The sequence below is a fragment of the Phacochoerus africanus genome, chromosome 2, assembly GCF_016906955.1.
Source record: "Phacochoerus africanus isolate WHEZ1 chromosome 2, ROS_Pafr_v1, whole genome shotgun sequence".
NCBI classification, from domain to species: Eukaryota; Metazoa; Chordata; class Mammalia; order Artiodactyla; family Suidae; genus Phacochoerus; species Phacochoerus africanus.
The window spans coordinates 27,887,422-27,915,276 of record NC_062545.1 but is presented as its reverse complement, the minus strand read 5'-3'; the positions used below and the strand labels follow the sequence as shown (position 1 = coordinate 27,915,276).

At 40.5% G+C, this 27,855-nt stretch overlaps 1 protein-coding gene across 5 annotated transcripts in view; it reads left to right on the top strand.

The window, feature by feature from the left end:
- Positions 1 to 27,855, top strand: part of PDE7B (phosphodiesterase 7B) — a 368,574-nt gene that overhangs the window by 324,293 nt on the left and 16,426 nt on the right. For 3 of the 5 annotated variants that reach the window (XM_047770129.1, XM_047770130.1, XM_047770126.1), the window contains 4 exons: positions 4,574 to 4,718; positions 6,913 to 7,009; positions 13,269 to 13,349; positions 17,671 to 21,379. In XM_047770129.1, the coding sequence (XP_047626085.1) occupies positions 4,574 to 4,718; positions 6,913 to 7,009; positions 13,269 to 13,349; positions 17,671 to 17,906 (559 nt within the window). In that variant the 3' untranslated portion in view covers positions 17,907 to 21,379. Of the gene's footprint in view, positions 1 to 4,573; positions 4,719 to 6,912; positions 7,010 to 13,268; positions 13,350 to 17,670; positions 21,380 to 24,925; positions 24,998 to 27,855 lie in introns of those variants that run through there. The other 2 variants (XM_047770127.1, XM_047770128.1) reach the window with 2 other exon arrangements.

Sequence of the window (27,855 nt, the reverse complement as noted above, 5' to 3'; positions counted from 1 at the left end):
CGAGCGCAGGACCAGACTTGTTCTCCAAATGCCTGCCCTCATCCTGCTCATCGCTCAATTGATATTCATTTCCTGAAATACTTCTACTCACCTCTATGGCTTCCAAATAAAAATACTATATTTTGAGGACACAGTGTTATAAATTGCTTTTGCCTGAAAAGTGTTAGGCAATAATATACATGAAAGGACTTTTTAATGAAATATATCATCATCATGTTTATCCTCGCCTCATGCTACTAAAATAAAATTATTTTAATTACTATAACACACTATTGCATCAAATTCTATTAACTATTGTTAGGAATTTAGATGATTTCTAAATTTTTGTCATTATGAATGATGCTTAACAAACATTCTTAGACATCTGTTTTTGTTTTTTTTTTTTTGGTATTTTGTCTTTTTAGGGCTGCAGCCGGGGCATATGGAGGTTCCCAGGCTAGAGGTCTAATCGGAGCTACAGCTGCCAGGCTACACCACAGCCACAACAACGCAGGATCCACAGCTCATGGCAACGCCAGATCCTTAACCCACTGAGTGAAACCAGGGATTGAACCCACAACTTCATCGTTTCCATTGTGCCACAGTGGAAACTCCTTAGACATATCTTTTTATCCAAAACTCCAATATTCTATTCTCTCAGAAAATATTTGTGGATGGAAGTTATTAATCAGAAAGATAAGGAGTTCCCTTGTGGAACAGTAGGTTAAGGATCCAGTGTTGTCACTGAAGTGGCTCAAGTTGCTGCTGTGGCATGGGTTCCATCCCTGACCCTGGAACCTCCACATGCTGCAGCCGTGGCCAAAAAAAAAGTGTGAATTTTTAATGTTCTTGTTGTATATATAATCAAATTGCTTGCTTTTTCAAAAAGCTCAATCTACCTATATTCCTATTGATAGGTTATGTACCAACAGCAAAATTGAGTTTTATCTCTATTGTTTTTTTTTTTTAATATTTGCAAATTTGACATAGAGGGAGAGAAAAAAAAGGAAGAGGAGAGATGGGGAGGAGAGAGAGAGACACATTGATAATAAATACTATTGAAAATTTTTCATGTATTTACTGGCCATTTTTATAACAAATTTTGGGGTTCGGTCTTTTCTTATTTTCCTATGAGTGTTATTATTCACTTTAAGTAGTTTCTGCATTTTAATTACAGTAACCATTTGTTGTATGTTGTAAATATTATTTGAAGTTTTTAGTTTGCCTTTTAACTTGGTTCATGAAACATTACACCTTACTAAAATACTTGTGCTTTCTGGTTATAAATGTAATAAATATCCATATTTTCAAAGAATTCATACAATATTGAAACTTACTTTTAGGTAAAAATCATTCATAGTCCCACTATATGTCTTTCCAAACTCTTCTTTCTCACCATAGAGATCATGTGTTACTTACTTAGTATCCTGTTTTAACATCACAATAAAACAAAGCATTTTCCATGTCAATAAATAGCTACACATCATATGTAATAATTACATAGTATGCATGTAACATGCTTTAATCAATCTCCTATTTATGAATTCTTTTTTTCCTCAGAATGTTTCATTACTATAAACAATAGGATAAACATTCTTATAACATATATCCTAACTAGCTATATCTTTACTAACATGTTCATAATAAATTTGTAGATGAACTGTTGGTCAAATTATTTCTACTCTTTGCTTTTATCACTAATTCCTAAATTACCCTCCAGGAACATTGTACAGTTTAAACTCTCAAAAGATCTGTTTTAGATGATTGCTCCCTAGTATCAATAGCATTAAAATCATTAATTCAGCATATTATTTAAGAGTTACTCTTAATTCTTGCCAATAAAAATACAGGAAATAGTATCACATAGCTGTTTTAATATTTTGGGCTATACTAATAATATGTAATGTATTTTCATATTGGGGGGAGCACTTTAAATTTCTTTTGTAAATTGCCTATTTTCTAAGATTATTTCTAATGTCCAGAAGTGGATTAAAGATGTATATATGGCTTAAAAACAAAAATGTGAGTGATGAAACTACAAAGCTTTTAAAATATATTGCAGAAGAATATTTTCATTAGAGGCGAGAATTTCTTAAATAGGAGAAGAATACTAACCAGGAATAAAAGTGCTTATAGATTAAGCTATATTAAAAATTAAGACTTCCAGAGTTTCCATTGTGTCTCAGTAGGTTAGGAACTGGACACAGTGTCTGTGAGGACACGGGTTTGATCCCTGGCCTTGCTCAGTGGGTTAAGGATCCAGCTTTGCTGCAGGCTGCAGTGTAGGTCAAGGATGTGGCTCAGATCAGGTGTTGCCTGTGGCAGTGTTGTAGGCCTGCAGCTGTAGCTCCGATTCAACCCCTAGCCTGGGAACTTCCATATGCCACAGGAGTGGCCCTAAAAAGCAAAAAAAGAAAATTAGACTTCCTTTTATCAAAAGACACCATAAAGAAAATGACAAAACCAGCCAGAGTAAGAAGATATTTGCAAGATGTAAGTGACAAAGGACCATTACTGAAAATATATTAAAAACTCTTAGAAGCAATAAGTAGAAGAGAGACAACCCTATAGAATAGGAGGTAAAGACTAGAATAGAAACTCACAAAAAAGAAATAGGGCCAATAAACCCATGAAAATACGCCCAATGTCATTAGTAATCAAGGAAATTCACATTAAAACTATAATGACAACAGAAGAAAGGCTGGGGGAAAAATGTAATTGTCATGTATACATGTAAGGATAACCCGACCCCCTTGCTGTATAGTGGGGAAAAAAAAAAAAAAACTATAATGAGTTGCATGACATACCCCTAAAATAGGCCACAGATGTAAACAGTGAGACTGTAAAGCAGTGAGAACCTTGTCTATTGCTGCGTGGAATGTAAATTTATACAGCTCTTTTGGAAATCATTGGCAATATCTAGGAAATTGAAGATGAACATATTCTCCAATAATTTTATTCCTGGATATAGTTCCTAGAGAAACTTCGCACATAGATAATTGGAGGTACAGAAGGGTGTTGAGTGTGTCATTTTTTTCATAGTAGTCAAAAACTAGGATCTATTCAAGTGACCATCAAAAAGGAGAGTACATAGAGTTCCCTTGTGGCACAGTGGGTTAAGGAACCACCATTGTGACTGCATGGACCTGGGTTGCTGCTGTGACTCAGGTTTGATCCCTGGCCCTGGAACTTCCACGTGCCTCAAGTGTGACCAAAAAGAAGCAAATCACAAACCAATATTTACCATGTAATTTAAAGTGCAAAAGCGGTTGAAGACAAACCATATCATTTAGACATGCACACACAGGTGCTAAAATTATTATAAATAATAAGGAAATTATTAAAACAAAACATCAAACGAGTGGTTACTTCAGGGGCTGAGGGAGAAAATGGTGTGATGAGTAGGGGGGTCTTCTGGGGTACTGGCAGGCAATGTTCTCGACCTTGGTGGTTGTAAGATGTTTATTTTATATTTATTCATTACCTGTGTGTGCTCTATGCACTCTACTTAAATATGCTTCACCTTTAATGGTGAATTTCAAAAATAATTATGGATTTTTCCTCCATTGATTACTTTCAGTACGTGAGAAAAAGCTCTTAATTTGCCTTATTTCTCCAAAATATCCCATTTTCCCAATATATTGCTTGACTACTGCCTTTTTTTTTTTTTTTTTGCTTTTTAGGGCCACACCCATGGCATATGGAGGTTCCCAGGCTAGGGGTCAAATTGGAGCTGCAGCTGCTGGCCTACACCACAGCCACAGCAACACAGAATCCAAGCCAAGTCTGCGACCTACAAACCAGCTTACGGCAACACCAGATCCTTAACCCACTGATCGAGGCCCGGAATCGAACCTGCAATCTCATGGTTACTAGTCGGATTCGTTTCTGCTGCACCACAATGGGAACTCCCCTGACCACTGGCATTTTGTTTGTTTGTTTTTTGGCCATGCCCATGGCATGTGGAAGTTCCCAGGCCAGGAACCTGAGCCGCAGCAGTGACAACACCAGATTCTTTAACCACTAGGCCACCAGGAAACTCTGACCACTTTTTAATAGTGCCTTAATCAACAGCAGTTCTTTTTTAAATTCCAGTATCTCTTTCCAATCTATCTATTTTGCTCCCTTGATGAATCTTTCCATTCCATAGCATCAGTCACTATTCTTGTCTTCATTACTGTATGCCCTTTTCTCTCCCCAAGATGCAAATCTTAAGGTTTGAATTGGTTTGAACTCTATGAGGAGCACAACCCAAATGCCTATGATTTTGAGTCTTTTTATGTCTTCCGTAAAACGTACCCTTCTAGTTGTTTTTCACTCGTTCCACCCATAGGAACCATGGGAATGTATAAAGTACCACAACTTTGTTCATTCAAGGTTTCAACCTCTCTGTACTGTCCTTGGCATGTCTCCCATCCAAGGACAAAAAGGATGGTGAGTGAGAGTCACTCTCAAGCTGCAAGGGACTGGGAATCTGTATAATAAACAGAATCAAAGGCAGAAATGAGAGTAAAAACCATCTGATGATGACAGAATCAAAGAGATTTGCTATATGTATGTGTGTGTGTTTTCTTTTTCCTTCTTGTGGATGCAGACAGGATATTGAACAGCAGCTGGGCTCCTTGATCTTGGCAACAGACATCAACAGGCAGAATGAATTTTTGACCAGATTGAAAGCTCACCTCCACAATAAAGACTTAAGACTGGAGGATATCCACGACAGGCACTTTATGCTTCAGGTAAATAACAACAACCAAAATAAGCCATTATCCTCGCTGAGTAAAACACTTAAGGACCCGATCATTTTAGCACCTTAGAGAAGTGCTGTCTCCCATGGTACAAGCTAGAGCAGTGACCTACTTTATTAAAAACTTTGAGACACATGAAATTTTTAAGTGGTTTCCAAGCTCGTAAAACCTGGGTTTCCTGTCAGTCGATAGTATCTCCTTTTTCCTTGTTTGGTAACTGCTTCACCACAAAGTAGCCCTGCCAGATAAGAAAAGAATCTACCATGTTTAGTGGCTTGATGTAAAGCTGATCACTGTCACACCTGCGCAATGTAGAAAACTTCTTCCATACAAAAGCATATGATGTTAACTATGGTGGCAACAAAAATTGAGAAAGGAGTATCCTTCCTTTACCTAAAGCCTATTTAATTAAGCCCTGCTTTACTTCTTTTTGCTACTAAATTCATAGTTTCATCTGAGGCTCAAACGTGTTTACCTAGTCTTACCATTATTAGGCACCAGTAAATAAATTATTAAATTAATTGAATGAATGGAATTCTACCAAGCCCACCCCTTTCTGCTTCATCCCATGGCAAGAAGCCAAACGGTGAGGTGGGAACGGGGGAGAAGTAAACCTCAGAAAGAAGTCTGACCTGGTATCCAAACCGGAGCCTTTTGCTTGGTCTTCCATTTCCTCTCATTTTCCTTCTTTCCTTTTGGCACCGAAGACTGAATGGGTGGATTCAGGGTGCATCTAGATAGACCGCCTTAATCAGGGCATTGGAGCTGCACACAGGAAACCGAACCGTGTAGTCTTTTTCCTCCCCTGCCTTCATGCTGCCTTCTGAAGCTGTCCCATGCACTCCAGCCTTTTCAGGAAATACCCTCCTCCCACCTGTAAAACTCTTATCTTCCTCTCTCTTTCTTCCCTATCCAGGCTTCTAGTCCCTGAGCAACACAGACCTCTGATTTTAGAGACTCAGGCCAAGTTGTGAGTAGCTGAAAGATTTGGCCTGGACACTTGCATTTCCAAAGGAAAGCTTGCTAACATACATTAATCCCTAAAGGGCAGAACCTGGACGGGACTTCTGCCCCTTACCCACTCCAGCATGTACTGGTGCCCCCATTCACCAGGAAATAAAGAACCAACCAAGCTTGCAACTTAATATGATCCAGGTTCTCCCAACCCCCAGCACTGCTGGTGGTTCTGTTTTCCCAGAGAACCAGGTCCAAATCAATAGAGCTTACTGATGGGAGAGCCACCACCAGGAGCCCATCTGGGGCAGTTGGTGGTTAAGGGGGAGAATCCACTTCTCTGGAGATTCAAGGGAACCCTCCTAGGGTCAGCATCACTGACAACAGCTGCATCCCAGATGCAGAGCAGTGTGAGGCAAGCCAAGGAGGCCCTGATTTATCTCTGCCAACCAAATGCTCCCAGGTTCCCTATGACTTAGCTCCCTGGCTGGTAGTCTAGGCTTGCTTACACACACAGACGCAGGCATATAAATGCAAACTTGGGAGTTTCTGTTGTGGCTCAGTGACTTACGAACCCGACTAGTGTCCGTGAGGATACGGGTTCAATCCCTGGCCTCCCTCAGTGGGTTAAGGATCCAGTGTTGCCATGAGCTGCAGGGTAGGTCGCAGACGCAGCTCAGGTCTGGCGTTGCTGTGGCTGTAGCATAGGCCGGCAGCTACAGCTCCAGTTTGACCCCTAGCCTGGTCTTCCATGTGCTCTGGGTTCAGTCCTAAAAAAGAAAAAAGAAAAAAAAAAAGCAAACTCTCATGATTTCAGCGATGTATGGAGTCGGTCAATGTGGCCACTGTGAGAGTGAGGTCCCAATGATCTCACTTGAGCCTGGCTGGAGCCCCTGTGCCCTCCCTGCCCACAAGAGCTGAGGCAACAGAAGGAGCCAGGCTGTGGCTTTCCTTGGCCTGCCCACCCCAAGTCTCCTCCAGGAAGCTCTGTGTCCTTGGACGGTGGCTCTTCTCTCCTTCTCATGTCTATAAAGTGGGAGTTCTGAATGAAGGTTTTGTGCGGTGGTAAATAAGTGCTGTTTCCTGAAGAGGCACATGAGGGAGGCCTCTGTAAATACGGGCCCGGTACCATGAGGCCAACTGGCGGGTCTGACGGCCCCATGGGCTTGGGGTGCATTTGCTGCTCAAGGATCATCCTCTGACCATCTCTCCCTGCCCTGTCACTTCTCAGATTGCTTTGAAGTGTGCTGACATTTGCAATCCTTGTAGAATCTGGGAGATGAGCAAGCAATGGAGTGAAAGGGTCTGTGAAGAATTCTACAGGCAAGGTCAGTAGAGATGCGACAGCTGAGCTTTCATGGCCCCTTCTCCTTTTCGGCATGTATCCCCACAAAACAGGAAATGGATAATCTATCAAGACATTTGTTCTTTCACCAACTCTTATTATCCTAACATTTCTCTTTAACTCTCCTGCAAACCACCCAGCCCTTTTGGGGAAATAATTTAAAAATAAATAACATTGATTTACTATGGAAACAGGTGGTAATGAGGTACTGTAAAAAAGAGCAAAAAAGGAGATATATGTGTGTGTGTGTGTGTGTATATATATATATGTGTGTGTGTGTGTGTGTGTGTGTGGTTTTTTTTAATGGTTTTCCTCTGAGGATATAACAATGTAAGGGACAGTTTGATTTTTTACTCTGACCTTCATTTTAATGAGTTGAGCACAGTCTAAAGGCTATAAACGCCATTTGGGGTCAACCTTCTCTACTCTGACAGAGGGACTTAGACTTTTTTTGTATTCCTTTTCCTTGCTTTATTAAATAAAGTTAATAATGAAATAGAGCATCAGTGGCTGGAGTTCATCCTCTCAGATAAATACAGTGAAAAGACAAATGGCCCTCAAGTTAGGGTATAATTTCTAAGAGATTAAGCTCATTCAGAATTGAGGCAATGAATTAGCAGCAGGATCTTGACGTTGGGTGGGATTTTGGCCTTGAAACACAGCTTGTTTCTTCAGGCCCAGTTTCAGGGCTCAGGATGTTTGTTCAGGCACAACAGTGCCCTGATGTTAGTGACAGGATCAGGTTTGAGAGGCCGAGAACAAATAAAGCCTGAAGTGCCCCACATACCAGCTCTGTGGGGAGGTCAAGCAGCAACAGGGAGCCTTTTGGAGGAGCCTCCATAGAAAGATGTGTCAGTGACATCGAGATGGTCCCAAAGACAGAAGACAAAGCAGAATGGATTGGGTTCATGTGGGGCCAGAAGGCTCTGCTCACCAGCTCTTTCCCCCAAGTACAAGCACGCATGCCGTCTCCAGAGTAATTTTACTTCAATTGAGTTAGAAATCAAAAAGGTCAGTTCTAGTGGCCCATGATACAGAATCTCCACTGAGGGAAAAAACCAAAAGGAAGTAAGATGAAATGGGAGCAGGGAGGTTTTAGCTGAGATGAGATACTTTTTCTTATAAGACATAGAAAATATTGAAACAGCACAGTGAGAGAAGGGCTAGAATTTTCATCCTTGGAAATCAGGCAAGGGGACAGGGAAAAGATTCTACTCTGTCCCTCTTGGTTTTGACTGAGTCATGGGTTTCTCTTGGCCTTGACTGGAGTTTAACCCTTTCATTTGCTTATCTTGCACCCTATTTGGATTGTGAGCAACTTGAGGCAGGGATCAAATAGTAAGGCCCACAGAGCTGGGGAATTGAAGTTGTTAACTAAGTGGAGTAAATGGGCTCAACCAATAAAGGTGACCTGTAAGTTTTTTTTTTTTTTTTTTTTTGCAAAAGTATTTTGTGGTCCTCATAATAATATGTATGGGCAGCATTATAAGATGGAACAACCCAGAACATTTGTAACTGATCACTGAAGGTGAGCTGGCATGTCTCCTGGAGAGAAAGGAGAATACAGAGGGTGTGCTGGGTCTTTTTTGTTTAACCGGATGGTCTCGCAGAAGTTCAGCTTATTTAACTTTCTGTTTATCCAAACTGCCTGTCCTCCATACTGAATTAATTTTTTAGAAATTCATTAAGCATGACTTGTATCATTTTGATTAATCTTATTCTGGCTTTCAGTTTAGGATTTGTGCTTCCCTAGATTGCTGACAGTCCTAGCTAATGATTCATGTTGTTAAGCAAAGGAAATCCCTAAAATCAAGGTTGAGGGTAGAGGGGAAAAGGCAAATAAGATCCCATGAATTAGAAGAACAGTGTTAAATTCTCAGAAGAGACATTAGGATTCAAATGTCATTCACCCCCTTCCCCACAATGCCTTAAAAACTAAAATTTCTATTCTGTTTTAACTACAGATTAGTATCTTCTCATTCAAACAAGATTCCCAGCAGTTTTCATTGAATATCTGCTTCCAGCCTGGTCTAATCCTCAGCAAAGCTGTGATTTTCCTATGTGCAAAGCTTCACTGAGAGTGTCATGAAAGAGACAAAGAATTATAGTTAATGTTTCAGAACGTTAAAATACTCATCAGTAAAATTCCTAGAGAAGAGAACTGCAGTTTTCCTCTTCGTATTCTCTACATTGATTAACAAACTGTCTGAAATATACAGTGCTTTGTATATGTTGAAATAAGTGAATGAATAAATGATCCTGTTGGAAGACCTCTTGGTAGAGGTCACAGGAGAATATCTAGCACTGAGAATGGTAGAATCTGAGCTGGGGATTAGAGGATGTGTAGTGACTGTACTTTCCAGTAGGATAGCCAGGAGGCACATGTTTTTAAATTTAAATTAGTTAGATTCAATAAAATGTAAAACTTAGTTCCTCAGATTTGGTGATCTTATTTTAAGAAGGTACTATAATGGGCAGCACAGAGAACATTTCTACCATTGCAGAAAGTTCCACTGGTCTAGATAGAGAGGAACAGAAATGGACAGAGGCCATGGTAAGGACCATCCCCCTGCCTCAAAGACCAGCTTTGTCGCATAGTAGGTGAGAATGAGAGGGTTTGTTGAGGCCCCTGTTCACCAGGCTAAAGTAGAGAACATGACAGTGTGAGTCATCTTAGAAAGGGCAATTAGGGCAACATATATAAGTGAAGTGAAATAAATATTGAAGAAACTTGCTAGGAAGCAAAAACTAAGAATAAGTTTTTTTAAAAATTGGTACAACCACTATGGAAAATAGTATAGAGGTTCCTCATAAAAATAAATAGAATTGCCATGTGATCCAACAATCCCACTCCTGGGCATATATCTGAACAAAACTAGAATACAGAAAGGTACCTGCACCCATATTTCATAGCAGCACTATTCACAATAGCCAAGATATGGAAACAACCTAAATGTCTATCAACAGATGAATGGATTGAGATGTGGTACATATATACAATGGAATACTACTCAACCTTAAAAAAAGAACAAAATAATGCCATTCACAGCAACATGGATGCAACTAGAGATTTCTAACTAAGTGAATTAAGTCAGAAAGAGAAAGACAAATACCATATGATATCACTTATATGTGAAATCTAAAATATGGCACAAATGAACCTGTCAACAAAACAGAAACAAACTCACAGACATAGAGAACAGACTTGTAGTTGCCAAGGGGGAGGGAGGAGGGAGTGGGATGAACTGGGAATATGGGGTTAATAGATGCAAACTACTGCATATAGAATGGATAAGCAATGAGGTCCTACTCTATTGCACAGACAACTATATCCAATCTCCTGGGATAGACCATGATGGAAAGTAATATTAAAAAAAGAATATGTAGGTATGACTGAGTCACTTTGCTGCACAGCAGAAATTGACACAACATTGTAAATCAACTATACTTTAATTAAAAAAAATAAGTTATTAAGACACCAGATGAAGATGTGGTGTATATACACAATGGAATACTATTCAGCCATAAAAAATAAAATTTTACCATTTGCAACAACATGCATAGGCCTGGAGGGTGATATGCTTAATGAAGCAAGTCGGATAGAGAAAGACAAATACTGTATGTTTTCATTTATATGTAGACTGTAAAAAATAAAACAAATGAATGAATATAACAAAGCAGAAACAGACTCACAGATACAGAGGACAAACTAGAGGTTGCCAGCAGGGAGACGGTAGGGGAGAAAGGTAAGATAGGGGTAGGATATGAAGAGGTACAAACTACTAGGTATAAAATAAAGAAGATACAAGGATGTAATGTACAGCACAGAGATGTAGCAAATATTTTAGTATAGTTTAAAATGGAGTATAATCTATAAAAACACTGAATCACTATGTTGTGTACCTAAAACTAATGTAATATTGTAAATCAATTATTCTTCTATTTTAAAAAAACAAACAAACCAGACTAGAGTCATGCTGAGTGAAAATAGGGAAAAAAGATATTTCAGCAGAGGAAGAAACAGGATTTGCTGCCTCAGTATGGGGTTGGAGGGAAGGGAAAAATCAAAGACAACTCCTCCAAAGTGTCAAGCTTGACTGAAAAATTACTGTTAACACAGAGCTAAGGAGGTGAGGAGTAAGACCAACTTTAGGAGAATTCATTATAATATTAAATGATGCCTATGCCCTGCCCTGGGACACCTGTTACCATCTGGCTTCCCTGAACCCCTCAGGTTAAGTCAAAGGGATTTCCTCACATCGGTTTTGAGAATCACCGGGGCACAGCAGTCTTAGAGAAAATGACAGGAAAGATCCTAGCTCAGTGGTTAAGTGCAGACGCTCTGAAGTCAGACTTCCCGGGTTGGAACTCAGGCTCCCCTCTTTATTGGAAGAGGCACCTTGGGTCAATATACTTCCCTTCCCCTTCATCTCAATTTCCACATCTATAAAATCGAATGAGGTTGTGTTGACAGCACACTAATGCCTTAAAGACTGTGCCCTCCATTAGGAAGAATTGCAGGGAGTATTGGAGTATAAAGGAGAAAAACAGGTTTTCAGATAGCAATCAGGATTGGGACGGACATGCATTCTTCTTTCTTTGGGGGAATCTTAGTCATCAGGAATCATCTCCTAACATCAGGAGATCTCAGCAGGATCATGATGGTGGTCTTCTGGGTTATTGCCTAGAGTAACAGTACTTGCAGAAAGGCCATATTGATCAGAGGGATCAGAACAAACTGGGAAAGTTCCTGAAAAACATCATGTGGCTAATAATCTTTAACCCATAGGCAATTATGCTCAGGGTGCCTAATCTTTAGCTTAGGGTGATTGTGTTTAGGGTGCAATTAAGCCAGGAAGAAGGATGCTAAGCTGTTCAATTTTAACGTATTCATTTCTAAAAGAGGCATAAGGAATATAACTTTTCTCTTAGGTATGTAATATGCCTATATTTTTATGTGTATCCCTTGAGCGGGAACCAGGATCCTGCCCCAAGGCTGTACTATTGCTTCCTTACTGTTCCTCCTTGTCTTTTTTTTTTTTTTTCTTTTTTGTCATTTCTAGGGCCACTTCCTCAGCATATGGAGGTTCCCAGGCTAGGGATCTAATCAGAGCTGTAGCCACCGGCCTACACCAGAGCCACAGCAACGTGGAATACAAGCCACGTCTGCGACCTACACCACAGCTCACGGCAACACTGGATCCTTAACCCACTGAGCAAGGCCAGGGACCGAACCCGCAACCTCATGGTTCCTAGTCGGATTCATTAACCTCTGAGCCACGATGGGAACTCCTGTTCCTCCTTGTCTTTGCATCCCCCTTCTTTCCTGATCACCAGCTGTTTGAACCTGACCTTAGAACTCAGGGAAGGCCATGGAGGCTGAATGAGGCCTGTTTCCTAAGAACAAGAAATGGGGAACACAGAAAGGCTTTTGTGCCCAGGAGCCGCACAGGACCCTGCTTGGTTACAGTTCTTCTGAGGATTAATTAAATGGGTAAAATTCATAGCACAGTGCCTGACGCACACAGTAAGCACAATATAAATGTGTGTGTTTCTTTCCTCTAGAGGAGGGCATTCACAACCATGAACCCAGCTCAAGATTCTGAGAACCAGCTTCTCTACCAATTAAGCAGATTGTCTTTCCCAATGAAAAAGTACTCACAATTTTTACCTTCAGGAAGAATCGATAAAGTATTTTGATAAAGCTTTGCATGGTGGATTTCTCTTTTGGTCTTCTGGCTGATGGAGGCATTAAAAAGACAGATCATCCTGACCATTATGCTTTCTCACCTTCAGTTATACTAAGTAAAATTCTAAGGAGTCTGAATGAAAGATATCAGACTCTTATTTCAGATTAATTTTGTAGCTACAGAGATGCTTTTCAAATGAGATCTTCCCAGTTTCCCACCTACTTATTATTCCCAGTTACGCAGGGTGAAAGGAGAAAAGCATAAAACCTGTCTTCTTAACCTATAACCTAAAACCAGAATTTCCATTTCATATTAGGAAATTGGCCACTAGTTCTCTTGTTTTTATAGATCTTTGTTCAAAAGTTTATCCAGTCCCAGAGTAAACCTATTTACAATGAGCCTATTGTAAATGATCATTGATTCAATTTTAAATTTTCACAGAAGCTATCAGAACAGGGAACAGCAATTCCCAGATAACTTCTTCCAACTAGACCAAACTATCAACACATGTTTGAAAGTTCTTGATAACCAATGTTTCTTCTTTCTCCTTAGGTGACCTTGAACAGAAATTTGAACTGGAAATCAGTCCTCTTTGCAATCAACAGAAAGATTCAATCCCTAGTATACAAATTGGTGAGTTGAAAAATCAATTTTAATTTTAAAGGAATAGTTTTGGCACCTCTACCAAGGGTCACAAAGAAGCTGTACAAACAGCTTTCAAAAGATCCACACTAGAGGTTTAATTGATGCCCCTTGGAATGACTGAGTCCAAATAAACACACCAGTCATGGCTAACCGACTAAGTAATTATCAATTGAGGTGAAAAATAGGGTAAAGGCTTTGTTATAGACACTGAATAACTAACCTGTATTACTAACTTTGTAGTTCAGCGTTGAGTCAAAACCAAATAGAGTAGAGGAACAAGCATCAGTATGGGCTGCTAAAGATAGATTACCTCTCACTCCCTTTAGGGCTTAAAGGGTAGGAAGTCTGCAGTTTAGATTCCTTCCAATTTGGTCACTACCCTCCATCCTCAATGCATGACCCCAAGGGCTGAGTCCCCAGGCCCCACAAGCCATGCTTCTCTATTCTTCACTTCAAAATGCATTTTCAGTCTCATTCTTGTATGAGCACCCTCTCAGGCATCAATTGCAACAAACTGTTAAACTGGGACGTTAATGCATCTAAAATAACTATTAGTTCCCGTCACTCCTTGAAACACTCTACCAACTCCATCTACATTTAAAACAAGTCTTTCTTTTCCTTGCAGTGCCTTCTGATTAAAACCAAAATCAGAACTTTAACTCTTTTACTTATAAGCTGTGGCCCTGATATGTACCACTTCATGTTTTTCACCAGTTTCCACAGACCTCAGACAGTTTAATACATTCAACAGCGCTGCAAACCTCTGCAAGGCTCAGGGCTTAATTTTAGATTGGAAAGGCTCAAAAAGGTCAGCTGAAAACTGAGAAAACCAGAGGCAGAATGATATGCCTCCAATTCCTGAGAGTCAGATTGAACCCCCCATCCCACAAAAGAGTCACAAAGTCATTGTAAGAAAATAGGAACAAAATGAATCTAGTTTAAAAAAACTGAAGAGAATATAAAAATATTAAAATAGATGTGTTAGAATTATGAGGTTATTGGTGATCTTTTTTTTCAAATTGCTCTTAATATTATGTTCTTTTTACAATTAAACCAGTTCATCCACCTGAAAAGGGGAGAGGTGTGTTGTTATTAAAAATAAATTAAAAAAAAAAAAGAATGCAGGAAGAATACAGAGCAGATAAAGGTACTGAATTGTTGGAGGTGGGGGGTGGGTGTCTAGCCTTGGCCTCCTCGGATCCAGTGCCCCCTATCAGGTTGCTTTAGTTATGGAAATTATGTGATGCAAAAGGAATAGATCCCTACCAAAATACTAATCCTGGGACCCCATTCATTAAACTGGCTAGAAAGAAATTTGCCAGGCACCTGTTAAAGACATTTTGAGCCCCAGGAGGAAAGCATCCACAATGTTATATGCACAACCTGGATTTGTAAGACCAGCTTGGTTTCGGAGATTCTATCCTCTTGTTGTCATGAGAACACACTTATTTTGTCAGATCTTATGTCCTGATTTTCAGCTCAGGAAAATGTGGTTACCATAGATACCTGTTTTTAAAATGGGATGGGGACTGAGTGAATAGGAAAATCCCATGGGTGCTACACCAGCACACCAAGAATAAAACAAAAGAGGTGATTATAAAACAACCTTTAGTGTATAAATCTTCCTGCCTCTTCCTCATCTCCCAGTACTGTGGGTTCAGGGCTGGGAGGTGTGGTGTGCAGGGGCAGATTAGGCTAAACTGGAAAAATCCAAATAGATGATGATAGTAGAATGAGAGCTGTGGGCTCCAGCCTCCCCAAAAAGAATTTTCCAGTAGGTCTAAATAATGCAGCTATTTCCTCTGTCCTGATTCCCCTGGGACTGAAAACATCCCCTCTCTTTTTCCTTTCTCAGTGCGTGATGAGGATTTCATGAGTGCCATCTCAGGCTTAGATCCGATTTTCTGTTTAAGTAATTCATAGTTTCCCAAGTGAAACAGGGATTCACATTCCCCACCATTCACATCCCCTCCCCTCTCTCCATCAAACTCTATATTTTTTTTTCTGCTTTTTTTTTACGGCCATACCTGCAGCATATGGAAGTTCCCAGGCTAGGGGTCAAATTGGATCTACAGATGCCAACCTATACCACAGCCACAACAACGCCAGATCCAAGCCACGTCTCCGACCTACTCCACAGTTCAGGGCAATGCTGGATCCTTAACCCACTGAGTGAGGCCAGGGATCCAACCCGCATCCTCAGGGATACTAGTCGGATTCGTTTCCACTGCAGCACAATGGGAACTCCCAAACTCTACATTTTAAAAAGCAGGCATTAAATCAAATGAATCTCTCATTGATGCAACCTATTGAAAGAAGGGGAGAAAGAGGTTCCGAACACAGTTTACTCTGAGGCCACCATTTCCCCCTTCCCGACTCCCACCCCTCCAGTAGGACAGTATCCCGGCAAAGTCAGGTTCTACATCAGTTGAGTAGAAGAGGGAGGTTGGCACAATACTCTGGGAACCTACAGGGGAGGTTCCTGGATCTGATCAGAGACAAGAGATTCACGAAAAAAGCTGCCTCGTGGTGTCTACTCAGACTTTAAAATTTCTCTATCTGCCGCAAGAAAGTATTGATGTCTGATGAGTAAAAATACAAAGGTGTAATTCCAGAGTAATTTCAGGAAGAAAATGAGGTGATTTTTAAATGTGGGGTTTGCAACTTTTTTATACTTTAGATAAACCTGGTAAATATTCCACCTCGAGCTTTAGAATAGTATTATATTGGAGACTATCTTTTTAGATATCTGAAATCTAATCTCTTCTAAGACGAAAGATATTCAAAATTAAATATGGACATTGTGAAGGAGGAAAAGAAAATTCAAGAATGGTAACCAAGAATATCTCAGAACAAAATCCTTACTTGCTGACACTCTGTAACCTTTATCAAAATGTAGACAGCAAATCACTGGCTTAACTTTGCTTCTCAGGTTCAGGTTATCTAACTCTATAATATTTAAATCATATTTCAAATCTGATGAGATGACCCAGACATGTACAGTAATATTTTGCATTGCTGAATCCTTTTCCCATCTCTATAGCATCCTCAAAAGCCAAGTATCTGCTGTTCGTCCAATAAAAAGCTAATCAAATCAAGCCTTGTAATTCATATGCCTGTAAACACAGGGTTAGTTGTTAGAAGAGTTCATTATGCTGAAAAATATTTGCCTTTTCTCCCCATACCTACGGTTTTAGGGAAATACAGTAAAACGTAAATACATCCAAATTTGTTATGAGTCCAATAACTCCAGCCTAGACTGGAAGTTATCTTTGCTGTAATAAACCATGTTTAATATGCAAGGCACATGACAGTGGAACATGATTAGAAAACAACAAGGCTAAAATAATTGAGAACAGACGTGCAAACAAAGAAGTGTTTTATCAACTAGTCATTCAAACAGATGACTAGTCATTCAAGCAGATGATTAGTCATTGAAGCAGAACCCCCCCCCCCCTTTTTTTTTTTTTTTGCTTTTCAGGGCCGCACTTGTGGCATATGGAGGTTCCCAGGCTAGGGGTCCAGTCGGAGCTGCATGCAGCTGCCGGCCTACAGCCACAGCAACGTCAGATCCGAGCCGCATCTGTGACCTACATCACAGCTCACAGCAATGCTGGATCCTTAACCCACTGAGCGAGGCCAGGGATCAAACCTGCAACCTCATGGTTCCTAGTTGGATTCGTTTCCGCTAAGCCACGACAGGAACTCTGAAGCAGAACTTTTATGCAGATAAATATCTGTACTGAATGAACCTTTATTACCTACACCTAGCCGTTTAACCTAATTGAAAGTAAGACAGAACTTTGAAACAATAATCCTGAAAAATTACCCCACAGAGTAAATGTCTGAATTCTGCAGACGATCTAAATCAACGATGTGCCCTGTCCTGGAATCATTTGTCCTGTTCTCCCCTCCCTGACCCACCCTCCTTAGTCCTAGCACAGACTTTTTAAAAACTTTTTGTTTGTCTTTCCTCTTCTTCCAATAATAATAGCCAACATTTATTGTGTGTTTACTATGTGCCAGGCACTTTCTAAGCATTTCACATGTGTTAAGTCATTTCATTGTCATAGCACCCTATCAGGTTGGTACCCTTCTTAACTCCTTACAGATGTGGAAACTGAGGCACCAAGAGGTTAAATGCCAGGCCCAAGGAGACATATCTTGTGCTCCCAAGCTGAGGGCAGGGACCACATCTCAGTGGCCTTCATAGCCCTGGGCCGAGCACATTGTGGGCCCGATTGTGTTTATGAGGAAGAAGTAGGTCTTACTGCTCTGCTGGTGATGAGCTTGGCCTTGCCTCTTCCAGGTTTCATGACCTACATCGTGGAGCCACTCTTCCGGGAATGGGCCCGTTTCACAGGGCACAGCGCCCTGTCTGAGAGCATGCTAAGCCACCTTGCACACAACAAAGCCCAGTGGAAGAGCCTGTTGCCCAGGCAGCACAGAAGCAGCAGCGGTAGCAGTGGCGGTGGTGGCCCAGACCACACAGGCCCAGGGACTGAGGACGAGGAGCAGACTGTGACCGGAGGCGACGCCCCATAGTGCCAGGCAGGCCCGCCCCTGCTCTGCACACTGAGAGTGACAGCCTCCTTGAGCAGAGGCCTCTGAGAGGGCAGAAGCCCTAAGGGGCTCTTGCCGCTAAACCCAGCCCCTCTCTGGGTGTCGTCCTGGGGCATTTTTGGAACCCCACTTCCCTGAATCCCACTCACCGGCCTCCCTCCTTTTTCCAAGTGTACAGAAGCCATGCGTCACCTCAGCATTAGCTGCCAAAATGAGCAACTCCATTCTGCAGTGAGGGAGCTGATTCCAGGGGCTGGCTTGGCCCTCGAGGAGAAACTGGGGAGAAAGAAAGAGGTGCTTCTGCTGTGGCCCCCCTCGGGCCCTGGGTCACACTGTGACAGGTGGCACTTCCCAAGTCCAGAGCGTTTTAGCATTGGCCATCGGACCACTGATCTGCATGACAAAAACACCAGCATATTTGGAACTCCAAGGATCTTGGTCTTCAGTCCGAGAGCACAAATGAGAGTGTGAGAGAAAGTACCTTCTATTTTAATAATAATTATTATTATACAGATAATAATAAATCTTTTTAACTTTTCTATTTTATGCACTAGACAATGGATCTACAACTTTGGACTAAGATTACGCAATGTACCCAAACTTGAAAGGGGGTTCATTGTTTTGTTACGGACTTTATGCCACTTGGGGTCAGAGATTTGGCATCGTCTCAGTTTAAGAAACCACGTTTCCTATCCAATCCGAGGGGAAGGTGCTGTACAGTTCATTCCTTTGCACCATTAGCCAATCTGTCTTTTATCAATAACTCAGATTCAGTGACATGTTTATATTCACACTTGTACATTTTCTGTAAATACCAAGCGCTACTGATCCCCATGCCAAAATACAAGAGTATTATGGGATTGCTACCTGTATAAACATGGCACTGTGAACAGAATACTGTTAGTTTTAATACAAGAGAATGCATTTGTAAATATGGTATAGAGTTTATTAATATACTATTGTTTGCAGATAAAGGCCTTAACTTTAAACATCTTTCATCTTCTGAAAGCTGCCCAACCGAAATCCTCACAGATGTCCCTCTGAACTGCCTTCCCATGTCCATCTTTCTGCTTTCCAGCTGAGGTCACAAACCAAAACTGAATAAAGTCTTTGAGGAAATATTTTGGAAACTTCACGTGCATTCCGCTTGGGACCATAGTGTTTAATCTATGGCACAAGCATCGTTTCCTCAGATTCACAAGACCCTTCAGCCAGCCTGAAGTCACTTTCAACACAACGATGTTGCACTCTGTTTTCACAAGCCAGCCGATAAGCTTGTGGTTATATGACTCTTGTCATGGAACGTGGCAGTGTGACACACAGCAGGTCTCACCAACCTTCCGTGACCCTGTCATCTAACTGTCAGGGACTTCCCTGGTCCCCCATCACACTGTCGTCTGTTCTGGCTGCAGTACCAAAGCGTCTTTGGTTTATGGTTGCCGTGCATTTCTTTGGTGTTAATAGTAACTGGATTTTTCTTTTTCCTTCATTTCATGTGAACAACTACCCACCTGTTTAGCAGAAGTTTATATAATTTAAGAAACTATTTCAGTTTTCTGGTAGAATTTACCATCCTGGCAGGTTATTGTGGTTGATCATGGCTCTAGCTAGCAGAGTCACTTTGGACTTTGGTTGCCATTTTTTCTGCAGACACTTGGCCGTAAAATCAATTTGTTACAGCATTCTTCTCTAAGTCGGCTAACCTCTGTGCATTAAACCTTTTCTTTAGAACTTCTAGCATAACTAATGCGAAATGAAAATTGGCAATGCCCCCCTCTTTTTACCTTAAACAGTGTGGTAGTGGGAGAACGATAACATGATTGTTTCTGCCACTATCAAGCTGTTTCGCAAGCTGACTCTCATTTCCTAAGTGCAACTCTTTTGTGTGTGTGTGTCTTCCTAACATACAAATAAAATGTTAGAAACTTGACTGGATTGTATGAAGTTCCTGAAGAGAGACTGAGGCTTGCAGAATTAAGGTTGAAGGGAAATGTGGAAAGTTGCTTGTACTTTCATTAAAGTAGGAGAGGTTATCAGATGGTACTGAAGAAAGTGTGAAAATCTCATGAAATGGATGGGTGATAAGTTAAAATTGTTGATATGGGTAAGAAGGGACGTTGTGAAAACGTAACACTAACTTTGGGTTTTGTCTTGGGTTGTTTTTTTGTTTTTCTCTAATACCTATGAACTAACACATGATTCTTTATTGCTTTAATACTCTGAAGCTCTCAGCTGGGTGAAGCCTCAAACGAGAACATATTGAATGTATTTCTGCTTCCAACCCTCTCTTCTTTTGGTTTGGTGATGCAGAGGGCTTTTGAGTAATCTATTTTTAATATACATGAGATCAAATCAAGGAAAGCAATTACTGAAGAAGAAATGATAGAAATAAGAGAGAAGAGGCTGTTTTAGCTACTGGAGCCTCGACTTTGACTCTAGGAAATGGACTGTGTTTAAACTATATTTATATCATAATTTAAATACATAAGATTGGAGGCATTTTTAGTAGTTCCATGTTTACAGGGCAAAAGTATGTTAGATCTTGCAAAAGAGCTCACGGAAAAAAGCTACCAAATATCTAACAGTTAAGGCTATGAAGCAGTTTCTAGTATGATAAAAAATCTGAAGTAAAATGAGATGTGGTGCATAAATGAGACACCTTTGTCTCTTTTCAGCCATTTGGACATTTTTTGAGTTCCCTGTTTGTTAACAGTAAAGAATGTGAAAACCTTTTTTTGCCCCTTGCCTACTAGTGGCTCTCGCAATATTTCAATGGAAGGAATCCAATTACTAGTGAAGACACAGCTGCTGGACCATCCGTGGACTTTATCTTCATATCTTTCTTCTCTTAGTCCATGGACCATCAAGAACTGACTTCTCAAGTTTAATTCTTTCAATGCTTGAGGAGAAAGGACTCAAAGGGCTATTTTTAGTGCGTTGAAGGTAAAGTTACAATCAAATTAACACAGACACAGAATAGGTAGCAACTGCCAGGCCTGACAGGCAAAGTCTGCTTTTCCTTTTTACAGCACCTGTGAATGGTCAGACCCTTGTCCCTGAAACCCTGACCTACCCATAACTCCATGCTAGGCTGAGTGAAAATCCTGCTGTTTCTACCTGCCTAAAGCTTCCCCAATGGGACTTGGAGCGTGTCCTGCAACACTGTCTCCAGATAGTTCTTCTTAGAAACCACAGACTTGTTTTGTAACCTTTTCTCATGTTGAATCAGATCTGCTCACTGATTGGAACATTGGTTATGAACTTGTATCTCACTGTATTTCTTATGCTTTGTTCTTCTAAGCAAACCTTTAAAATTGTGTTGTTTTGTGTACACAAATGTGAGGTTTGGGGAAAAAAGAAAAAAAACCTTGTGAGTTTTTGCTCAAAATGTGGCCTAAATATCCATTGGCATGTCTAGATAAACAACTAAAAATAAAGATAATTTCTTAAAAATATCACAATATGAAAATATCCTGATTCTCACCAGGTAACGGGTTACCACTCAGCTAATCAGATTCAAGGTCAAGATCAAGAGCACAGCTGCAGACATGGTCGAGGTGACTCATTCCACTGGGGGCTGCCATGTCCATGAAGCCATCATTTGGCAGTTAGTACCAAGATAAGGGAAAAGGGCCATTTAGCTCTACATTTAACCTTGAGTCCTGATATTTTTCTGATCCACATTTGTCAAATTCATACAAAATTGAAAAGGAGGTACAATGTTTTAGGTTGTGTAAACATAGCAGTCTCAATTCAAGAATTACTTGTGAAAAATATGGCCTTGCATTTTAGGATTGGAGGCCACCAAGAACAATTGAACAGTTCAGGCAGCGCAACTGAGTATCTAAATCCATCCGGAAAGAGAGGAGAGAGAGAACCACCACCCAGGTTTCCCAGAAACAGTCTTGTATTTTTACAAATTCTCTTTGCATTCATTCTGTTAAGATTTGTATTCAGAATCTCACTTGATTCCTTAACGCTTCCCCATGTCTGAATGTAAAGTCACTTTTTAGGTTGTCGACACTCTGTGTCATCAAATCAAAATCAAAAGTGAGACCCAGTGGTGTTCCCAGGAAATGTCAGGCATGATTTCAAATATACCAAGGAACTCAGCGGAAACATCGTCAAATGTGAGCAATTGAATTTCATTCAACAAATATTGATTGAGGATCTACTATGTGCCAGAGGTTGTGCTAGATAGTTGGGATATAAAAAGACCCAAATCCCTCCAGGATCATTCAGACTCATGTCAGAGATCGGCATTACCAGTGAATTCTTGGAAATTTCGTGAGAACGTCTGTGAGAGCTCACCTCCTGGAGAAGAATATAATATAACGCACATAGATACACTTTGGAGGCAAAGTGGTCCCAATCTTGATTCTCTCACTAACTTACTCTGCAACTTCGGACGAATTACTGAACCTCTACAAAATTATTTCCAGACAATAATATTTTTATGGTTCTATTGTGGCAATAAAAGAAATTACCTACAGGAGTTCCCATTGTGGCTCAGCAGGTTAAGAACTCGACATAGCATCCATGAGGACACGAGTTTGATCACTGGTCTCACTCAGTGGGTTAAGAAGCTGGCGTTTTTGTCGCAGATGCAGCTTAGATCCCACAATGCTGTGGCTGTGGCTGTGGTGTAGGCCAGCAGCTGTAGCTTCAATTCAACTCCTAGCCCAGGAACTTCTATATGCTGCAGGTACGGCCCTAAAAAGAAAAAAAATAATAATATTCATTTTTTAAAAAGAGATTGCATACAAAAAGTACCCAGCACTCTATAGGGTGTAGGATGTACATGATAGGCTTTCAGGAGATGCAAGTTCTTTCCTCTTAAATTACAAGTATTTGACAAATAGCCATTCAGCCATGGGTAAGAATGTGGAGGATATATAGGGAGAAATGGCGTAAAGAAATGCTGGTGATTATTACACAGGGATGTCAGACTCATTTTTACATTTTTTAAACATTGATTTTTGTGCTTATTTATTGGCAAGCTTGGGTAAATAAAATTACCTGATGAAAACACTGCCTAAGCTACAGCCTACATTACTGTTTAGGCCTCTATATTCTAGAATAGAAGAGAGTGTATCTTTTGTTTGCAGTTCTGTCAGAAATCTCTGTGAAGGAAACAGCTCCTACAAACAAAAGGACAGTCATTTCTCTCCTTTGCTTTATGCCACCAAAGCCCAAATTCCAGCTGATGATGGCTCTGGTCCCTGTGTCACCCCACCCCACCCCCCAAAAGGTTGCTGGGCTCTCTCCACAGGCTCTGCAGGAGCAGGCGTGGGCTAATGCCTCCAGGATGCTCTTGGTTCACTCACTCACACATCCCCAAACATGTTTTCAGCTAATGCTTACTATCATTCGCAGAGCAGGACAGAAAGCAGAGGCATTTCCTAACAATGTGTCGGAGGAGGGAGAAGATTCAGTCCCGCCTCCATGGGAACATAACGGACAAACATTTGAATACTGACTAAACAAGGAGCTTTTAGCTATGAAGCACTCCACGATGTCCCCCCACCCCCCGCCACCGCCCCCACCACCTTAGGCAAACCAGAGAGATTATTATAAAAATGTTAAGTTTTAGCCGATACGGTTTCAAGATGCATGATTGCCTTGCTTAGTCATCTAAGCAACAGTGTATTTTTGATTCAATTGCCTGAAATTCTTTCAATTCTAGTATTACAAGTGCTGATTTAATCTCTGGCAATTTTTTTTTTCCTTTTAAGGAAGTGGTGCAGTGGAGTTTTAAAAGCGTGGGCTTCAGAGTCAGACAGACCAGAATTCAAATGCTGTTTAACCCCAGGCAGTTAATGTAACCTCTCTGTGCCTTCATTTCCTCATGTATAAAATGAGATTAACACCTAACTCCCAAGACAGTATAAGGTCAAGATTAGAGAGCATACATAAATATATACAATGGTTTCTCACAGAAAGGGGGTATTGACAAATAAAAATTCTTACATCATTTAAAGAAAAAAAAAATCTACAAAGTGGGAGCTGGGATATGACTTTTGCTTATTCTAGGTTGTACATTTTTTGTACAAAATAAAACACAAGAACCATTAATAGACATTGAGCATAATTATATTTACAGGTGGCCAGTTTGACTATAAAACAATCCTTAAAATACAAAATATTGTAGAAAAAATGATTATAGAAGAGGACACTGTTCCTAGGGTACTAAGGATACACCAATAAGTCCAGGGACAAATAAAGGGCTCTTTTATTGTAAATTCTCCTCCCAGCCAAAGTCAATCAGTCTGTTGAATCCAAGCCTTTTCTAAAGCTAAGGATCATACGACTCTGTTTATTTGGTTAACAAAACTTGATAACCTGTCAAGTTTTCATGAATTCCATTCATATCCTATACATTCTATCCATAGAAATTTCCAGGGGCCCTTCCCCATTGTAATGTTAGATACTTTCTGGCCACTGACAGCAGAGGCAAAGAATATAGGGGAGTCTCTGTAAACAGATGATCCTAAAATAGATTCTGTTCTCCCAAACTAAGCTTGAAGATGCATTCACTAAAAGATGGTTTTAAGTATTCCTTGGGGAAAAAAATGGCTTCGCAACCAAAGAAGTTTGAGAAACAATGGATTAAACGCCCAGGTTTCTCTCCTGTACACTTCTCAGAACCACAGCTCCAACAAGACGATAGAAATGATATTGTTTGGATCTAATAATGTTGGTTTCATTATCATGAAGCTTTCCTTGACCACATCAACCCAGAATGCTCTCTCCATTTACCATTTTCTCTCTTCATTTTTTATTTGCTTTAGTTTTGTTAGTGATTACTAGTAACTCATTATTATTGATATATGTGTGTATTTTCTGTCCAACTTGAGACACAGTATAACACTGTGGTTAACTGCCTGGCTTTGCACTTGATTTCACCACATACTAGGTATCTGACCTTGGGCAAACTTCCAAATGTTTTGAGTCTCAGTGTCTTCATTGGTAAAATGATGATAAAAATATCTATTTCATAGAGTTTCTGAAGAATGAAAGAGTTCATGCATCTAAAGCACTTGGAACTGTGCCTGACAGACAGAAAGCACTCAGTAAGTATTAGCAAAAACCACCATCTCCCTTGACCCCTGATCCGTAAGTTCACTGATAACAAGAATACTACCTTTTTTCATATTTTCTCCCTAATGTATAGTACAAGAGGTGCAAAACAAGTATTTCTTAACGGAAGAACGCATTTTTGATTGATAAATTGAAAATCATATCAGAACAATAGGTCAACATTTAATCCAAACAATATTTGTGTCCCAATACTTGGCACGCAGATGTTGTTTTTCAATATTGCTAATTTCTGTGTGGGGAACTTACATTGTTTCTAGGAACATGATTGAGGAAGCCAGTAGATTTTCTCCTCCTAGTTTATGAGCCTCCTCTTCTGAGTGGTGAGCGCAAAGATTATTCCCCAGAAGGACTTAATGCCCAAAGAGTTCTAGTTTTTTTTTGTTTTTTATCCAAATGGAAAAGAAATGTACAGAAACACCACTAAATTGCTTCCTTTGCAGAGCTAATAAAAGTCTCCTGTTGTAATACACAGTCCAAGAAAAGACAGAGATAAATCCCAATCCTCATCTTTAAAAAAACAGCATTGGAGCAGCAGATGAGTCTCCTATTTTATCTTTGTTTCAAATACTTAAGATCACACATGAGTGACTCCTGCTTTGTCTCCCAGTATGCAATTACCTGTGTGTTGTTTCAGTTGTCAACAAGGTAAGCCTAATGGACCAAAATGAAGGGTCAGTTCTTGGAGTTATTTATTCCTTCCTACTTCCCACGGCTATATTTTTATTTGCACCTTTCTAACCCGAGAGTCAGACTTGACATTTCAATGGACTCTCCTCCACATTTGATGAAAAATAACATATAAATGAAAACGAAATACCCAGAGTGCCATATACTAGGATAAGTGAAAAATATATTCTAGACTTGCAGACAAATTTTCAAGTGTTAACCTGACTGACTTGGAGAAGAACAAAAAGTTCTGCCAGATCTTTCCGTCCTCAGGTTATGTAACACAGTCTGAGATGTTTCTTAGACACTTCTCCTGACTTTGGTTATTAAAAATGTATTAATCATCCCACTAAAAGCTTACCCCCAAAATACCATCTTGCAACTGAAGGCTTCATTATCTTAAACTCTAATGGGAAGTTTGAGTTGTTTTCTCATTCTGATCAACTTTGGCTTCAACAGCAGGTTTCCGCTCCCTAAGCACGCCGCGTAAGGAATGTTGAATGTCTGACTCCACCAACCCATGTAAGAGGCAGGCAGGCAGGCACAGGCCATTGCCCCAGTGGTAACTACCCAGTGAACCCTGGAGGCCCCATGCCAGCCTCTGAACAGGACGAGATGAGAAAAACAAGGGCTGCGTGTGGGCCTGAGAGTTTGAGTCTTGTACAAATGTCATGGAAAGGTGCCTTGGGCTGGGAGGCGGGGTAATGATTTTTCTTTAACATGAGAAGGAAAGAAGCATTTAAGGAAGACTAACCAAGCTGAAACAAAATTACTACTCCCCTCCTGTATTCCTTTCCTTGGGCTGCTGTAACAAATTATGACAAACTTTGTGGCTTAAAACAACAGAAATTAGGAGTTCTGGTGTGGCTCAGCAGGTTAAATATCCAGTATTGTCACTGCAGGGCCTGGCGTTGCTGCTGTGGCACCCCAAGCCCTGCAGTAACAATCCCTGGCCCAGGAAATTCTGCATGCTGCTGGTGCATTTAAAAAATAAACAATAGAAATTTATTCTTTCACATACTTAAAAGTTGAAGCCTGAAACCAAGGTGTTATCAGAGCCCTGATCCCTTCCAGGGAAGAAACCTTTCTTGCCACTTCTAGCTTCTGATGGTTTCCAGCAATCTTTGGTGTTCCTTGGGTTGTGGCAACATAACTCCAATCTCTGCCTATGTCTTCCATGGCCTTCTTCCCTATGAGTCTTTCCTGAGTCCCTTCTCTGTTTTCTCTTCTTATAAAGAAACCAATCATGGAATCAAGATCCACCCTAATCTAGTCTGATCTCATCTTAACTGATTACATCTACGAGATCCTTTTTCTAAGGAAAGTCCCATTCCAAGGGTCTAGATGGACATGAATGCTGGGGGGTTGCTATTCAGCCCAGTACACCTTGACCCCCTCATGCATCCACCATATGCTTTACCTCTCACGGCATCATCCTAATCTCACACACACACACACACACACACACACACAGTACATGCATATCTTCCAGAATTCCCCTGATATGGAACAGATTGCTTCAGGTTTGAGATATGGCTATTTTTGTATATTTGGAGGGAAAGTCTGGAGAAGCCGTACAAGAAGGAAGATCAAAAGCACATCTTCATTTCTTTCTCCCATATTCTTTCCTTACTAATTCATATCTGTCTCAGGGGAAAAAAAAAAAAAAAGTCTTAAAAACCCCATTGGAATCTGCCATCTGGAGATGGCAATGTGAGTCTTGTGCCATATTTCAACTTCTTCACTCTCTCATCATTATTGTTCCAGATGCTCTAATCCATTTATTCACTTAATTCTTTTGGAAGCAAAGTAATATGATGCAAGGACAGGCCCAGGAGGGTCATGGGAGTGGGTAGCTTCAGGAATGTGGAAGAGAAAGTCAATGTATATAAGGAACAAAAAGAACCTCACAGCTCATGAGCTATCGACTTCGTGCTGAAGTTACATCATGCAGGATGATGTTGGGACTTGGGGTGACAAGCCTAGGGCTTCTCCCGTAACTGAAATAGAGAATATGGACTGTCCTGTGATCGCAGAGACAAGGAGGTAGGAGTGATACATGGAAAAAAACCCAGCAAGACGACTTTTAGAGTTTTTGGTCCCTCAATGAGGGTAGAGGACTAATAGTCTAGAAGTGGCAGTAAGATGTAAGGAGACACTGATC